Raw genomic sequence first — 5,286 nt, 5'->3', positions numbered from 1 at the left:
ACTTAGCAGCAGCAACAGCAGAAGCAGCTCTTCCAGCACCGTTTATTGAAGGCAGTGTCCTTTACCATTCTCTGTTCTTGGCACCTTGTGGAAGATCAATTCACTGAGCTGCTTCGGGACAACTGTTTTCCGTGATAAGGGAGCTCATAGATCTCCCGTTTTCTTGCCATTTCTCTGCTTCCCTGGGCAGAGTCATGGTTCCCGATTCTCAATGTTTCTTGTGGCTCTGCTTTGCTGTGTGTGCGCTGGGAGAAGCAGCCGCCTCCTCTCGGATATATGGTGGGATTTTGCCCCCAGCCCAGTTAGAGATTCTGGAGCCTCAGAGATGTGCTCTGTGGACATGAGGCTCCCCCGCCCTCCCGTCCAGGGCAACGATGCGGTGCCCCCGCCCCGTCGTGCCCCTGCCCTGAGGGAGAAGTCTGAGGATTCTGTGCTCCTCTAAGCCCCGAGGCCGAGCCGGCCGCACAGAGCCCCGTCCCTTCTCTTCCTGCTTTGTGGCCCCAAGTGTGTCTGTGGCCTGGTGCTCTCGTGAGCCGAGCAGCGAGGCGGTCTCTGAGGCAGCGGCCTGGAGCCTGGGGACGTGGCGCGGCTGCATCCACTGTCCTCCTGAGGAGGAGGGGCCTGGGCCCAAGGAGGGTCCTCTCAGCACTGAGCTATGCCAGCTTGTGGGAGGGGAGACAGGGAAACAGAACCTCCCTCGTTTATCCTTTTGAAGTGGTTCTTCTTGCTTTTTTTGCTCATCTGAGGTGTTGCAGCTCACTAGCTGGATTCTTCAGTTTGCTTAAAGGTCATTAGGCCCAAATAATCCCCGTTTATCAGTGTTTCTGTGCGAGATGAGGGCTGAGACTTCCTGATCTGCCATCTTGCTTAAAGCGCTGATTAAAATTTCTGAAATGTGTCACAGTGAGGCCAGAGATGGAAAACAGAAACGATAGTTAACTAGTGTGCGTGCTCAGTCACTACAGCCATGTCTGACTCTTTGGGACCCAATGGCCTGTAGCCTGCCACGCTCCTCTGTGCATGGGATTCTCCAGGCAGGAATACTGGAGGGGGTGGCCATGCCCTCCTCCAGGGGATCTTCCCCACCCAGGGATTGAACCCAAGTCTCTTACATCTCCTGCACTGGCAGGTGGGCTCTTCACCCCTAGTGCCCCCTGGGAAGCCCTGATAGTCCACATACACAGGGAAAAGCGAGACGAGTAAGCAGGTATCTGGCGCTGTTTTTGAATGAGAGAAACGGAGTGATGGTAGGCTGCACTCGGGCTCCCCAGGCGGCTCAGTGGTAAAGAATCTGCCTGCCAGCACAGGACGTGCAGAGACTCACGTTCGATCCCTGGGTGGGGAAGATCCCCTGGAGAAGGACATGGAAGCCCACCTCAGTATTCTTACCTGGAGAATCCATGCCCAGACGAGCCTGGCAGGCTACTGTCTGTGGAGTCACAAAGAGTTGGACATGACTGAGCACAAGTGCGGGCACACAGACACAGACACACACACACACACACACAGGAAGAGACTGCAGACCCAGACAACCCACCTGCCCACTCCCCAGACCAGGTGCCCCCTCCCTCGGTTCTGCAGTTTGTGTGTGCAGTCTTCAGGGTTTTGTAAATGCAGTATCACGTCATCTGCATACAGGGACAGTTTTGCCTCCTTCCTGCCCCAAGTTGAATCCTTTTTTTTTCTTGCCTGATTGCTATGACTAGGACTTCCAGTGGTGTGTTGAACACAAATGGTGAGAGTGGGCGTCCTTACCTTGTCCCAGAGTTCTAGAAAGGCTTTCCGCTTGTTACCTTTGAGGACTGTGTTGACTGTGTGCTTGTCATAAATCGGTTTTATTTGACATGTCTTCCCTCTGTACTCATTTTGGTGAGACCTTTTATGATGAATGGATGTTGAATTTTATCAGTGCTTTCTCTGAACCTATTAAGACGAGCGTGTTGTTTTGTCTTTTCTCTTGTTGATGTGGTGACTTACATTGATCGATTTGCACATGTTGAATTATTCTTGTGACCCTGGTATGAATCCAAGTCGATCATGGCGTGTGATTCTTTTTGTGTTTTGTTGAATTCGGTTAGCTAATATTTTGTTGTGCATTTTGCATGTATGTTCATAAAGCGCTGTGTTCTGTAACTTCTTTTTTGGTTGTGTCTTTGTCTGGTTTAGGTATTGGGGTGACGATGGCTCATAGAAAGACTCTGGGAGTGTTTCGTCCTCTTCAGTCTCCTGGGAGAGTGTGAAGAGGGTCATATAAGTTCCTCTTTGTCAGTTTGGTAGAAGTCCTCCGTAAAGCCATCCAGTTCTGGCCTCTGGTTTGCATGGGGTTTTCACTGGTGTTATTACGGATTCTGTGTCGCTTCCAGTGGCCGGTCTGTTCAGGCTGTCTGCGTCTTCTTGCCTCCGTTCTGGTGGGCTGTGTGTCTCTAGAGACTCGTGCGTGTCTTCCAGGTTTGCTGTCGGATGGCTCAGCACACAGTGGTTCTTAGTACTCTCTTATAAACTTTTGTATCTCTGAGATATCAATTTTAAAAATTGGTTATCAATTAATTTTGGCCCTGCTGGACTTCCCTGGTTGCTCAGATGGTAAAGAATCTGCCTGCAATACGGGAAACCTGGGTTCGATCCCTGGGTGGGGAAGATCCCCTGGAGGAGGGCAATGCAACCCACTCCAGTATTCTCACCTGGAGAATCTCACGGACAGAGGAGCCTGGTGGGCTACAGTCCATGCGGTCACAGAGTTGGACACACCTGAGGGACAGAGGACGGTGCTGGGTCTTCCTCGCTGCCCAGGGGCTTTCCTCCCGTTGAGCTGAGCTCAGGAAGCTTTTCTCTTCGCTGCGGTGCCTGGGCTCCTTGCTTTGATGGCGTGTCTTGTTGCAGGGCAGGGCTCTGGGCCCGCGGGCTCAGCATTTGCGGGATCTTCTCGCAGCAAGGATGGAACCCGTGTCCCCTGCGTTGGCGGCTGGATTCTTATCCGCCAAGCCACCAGGGAAACCCGGTAGCAGCTCTTGTTCCTCCCGTCTCAGTTCTTATTTTGTGTATTGAGTCCCACGATGTTCCCTTTTGAATTTGATGTGATGCACTGGACTCCTACAGTCGTGTTTCACTTATTCACCATCATGCTTGAAAACTGACCTGTGTTCCTGTAGCAGTCCAGCTTTGTGCATTTTTTGTATAAAATTATGTCACGTATATACACACCAAACCATTCATTTTGGTGAAAGTGATTTCTGTAACTTTTCCTACTGTGAACAACCCACATGTCCACATACTGCTTGTACACGTGTGGCCGTGCACGCATCTTCCTCTGGGTTATACAACTGTGGGCCAGTACTGTGTCTTCCCTTTAACTGAGAGTTGCTGTCGACTCTCAAGATTGACCGGGCTGATGATTACACCTGCCCGTGATGTGCTGGGATTCGTCAGAGTCAGCCTTGTCTCCTCCATTGTTTTCTCTTTCCCTCTCTTACAGATGAACTAGGAGGTGGGCATCTCATTTCAGGGTCCCTGGGGCATAAAACTGAGGTGCAGACGATCCTATATGATTATAATGAGGACACATCTGTGCCCATGGGGCCATCGGTGGGGGCTTGCTACACCAGACTCGCCCTGTAGGAAAATCCACCTGCTCCTTCCTTCCCACCCGGCCTTCAGCACATTCACCCGGGCTCCTTGAGGTTGGCCACGGAGTGCGTTCACCCCAAAGGAGACACACAGTTCACACTGGGCTCTTTAAGCATTTATTGCCTGATGATTTTGTCTGTGCTGGGTCTGTGTTGCTGCGGGGGTGTGTCTGGTTATGTGAGTGGGGCTGTTCCCTCGCTTTGGTGTCTGGGCTTCTGCAGCACTGGCCTCTCTGGCAGTGAGTGGGCTCCAGGACATGCCGGCCTCTGTCACTGCGGCTCATGGATTCAGTTGCTCCCTGGCGTGTGGAGTCTTCAGGATCACGGATTGAACCCGTGTCTCTTGCATTGGCTGGCAGATTCTTCACTACCAGGGAAACCCCATATCAAGGCTCTTTACAAAACGATATATTTCTGAGCTCATTTACCAGTGTAGCCCTGACGGTCACTTCAAACGCCAGGGTGTCCCTTCACACTGACAGTGTTTCTGGAGAGACTACAGCGGGTGTCCTCGGACAAGGAGGAGGGGCATGCAGGGTCCAGAGGGGGCTCAGGGAAGAGTTTAGGATCCAACTGTTCCAAACAGGGCCCCATTTAACCCATTTATTCAGTTACTTTAACAGCATTCTGTTTCTGAGAAGAGATGGAGGTCATTGCGCACACCAGAGACGGCGGGCATGAACAATGAGGCTCACGTCCTCCATGCGAGTGGACAGAGCCTGGGGGCGTGCAGGGTGAGGACCCACCCCTGCCATGTGGGATGCGCCTCGGGCCAGGGTTGAGAGCAGCCGGGAGCCGGGACATCCTCCCCAGGAGGGAGGGGGCCCTGTGAGCAGAGGCCGACCCGCCTGGGCCTCCTCCCACCCTGCGGCTCATCTCTCCCCCAGGGTCAGAGGCTCATCCAGAAGCTCCTACACCAGAAGCTCGAGTCCCAGGCTCCTGGGCTCTGGGCTGTGTTGGGTCCCGTTGCTCAGCTCCGGCTGCGTCTCGGGCTCCTCCGTGGTCGTGCCGAGCCTGGCAGAGAAGGATCCCGAGGAGCAGCAGGACCGAAGCTGCGAGGCCCATCCGGGTGAGATTCTGCACCATGTAGTCTGGGGTGAGGGGGCACAGGTCAGCGCCGGCCCCGTTACCCACTGTGTGTGCCCAGGGCACCCGGCTCCCGTGAGAAGACACGGCCCCGAGCCCAACCTGACAGGGACGCTGTCCTTGTTCACACTCGCTGGTCTGACAACAGTGCTGGGGGAGGGTATCAGCCAAGCCCGACTGTCGTGAAGGGAGGCTGTGGGTGGGCCGTGTCCTCCTCGGGAGACTCCTGGGGTCTCTCTATCTTACTGTCTCAGTCGTTCCTGTCAGGACCCTGAGCTGAAGGAGCTCTGACAGCACAGGGTGGGGTGGGGCCCTCCCCTGAGCAGTGGTCTGTGGGGTCCCGGGGTGGGGCCCGCCCCTGAGTGGTGTTTGCAGGGTCCTGGGGTGGGACCCCGCCCCTGATCAGTGGTCTGTGGGGTCCCGGGGTGGGACCCAACCGTGGCTCCCACGGATCCACCTCCCCCTACAGACGCTCGCTCAGCCCTCTGTGTCTGCCAGCTGGACTCTGCCCACGGGAGGAGGTGATCCCTGCAGCCTCCGGGGGCAGGATGTGGTGGGGGCGGACCTGCTTCTCCAC

At 54.7% G+C, this 5,286-nt stretch overlaps 1 protein-coding gene across 1 annotated transcript in view; it reads right to left on the bottom strand.

Moving 5' to 3' along the window:
* Positions 1-4,577: 4,577 nt before the first annotated feature.
* LOC105005061 (leukocyte immunoglobulin-like receptor subfamily A member 6) overlaps positions 4,578-5,286 on the bottom strand; it is an 8,731-nt gene continuing 8,022 nt past the window's right edge. Inside the window, exon 5 of the mRNA XM_010862920.1 lies at positions 4,578-4,714. Coding sequence (XP_010861222.1) covers positions 4,594-4,714 — 121 coding nt within the window. The 3' untranslated portion in view covers positions 4,578-4,593. The remainder of the gene's footprint in view (positions 4,715-5,286) is intronic.

The sequence above is a fragment of the Bison bison genome, unplaced genomic scaffold (genome assembly GCF_000754665.1).
Source record: "Bison bison bison isolate TAMUID 2011002044 unplaced genomic scaffold, Bison_UMD1.0 scf7180017858345, whole genome shotgun sequence".
Taxonomy (NCBI): Eukaryota; Metazoa; Chordata; class Mammalia; order Artiodactyla; family Bovidae; genus Bison; species Bison bison.
This window is presented reverse-complemented; position numbering and strand designations above follow the sequence as displayed.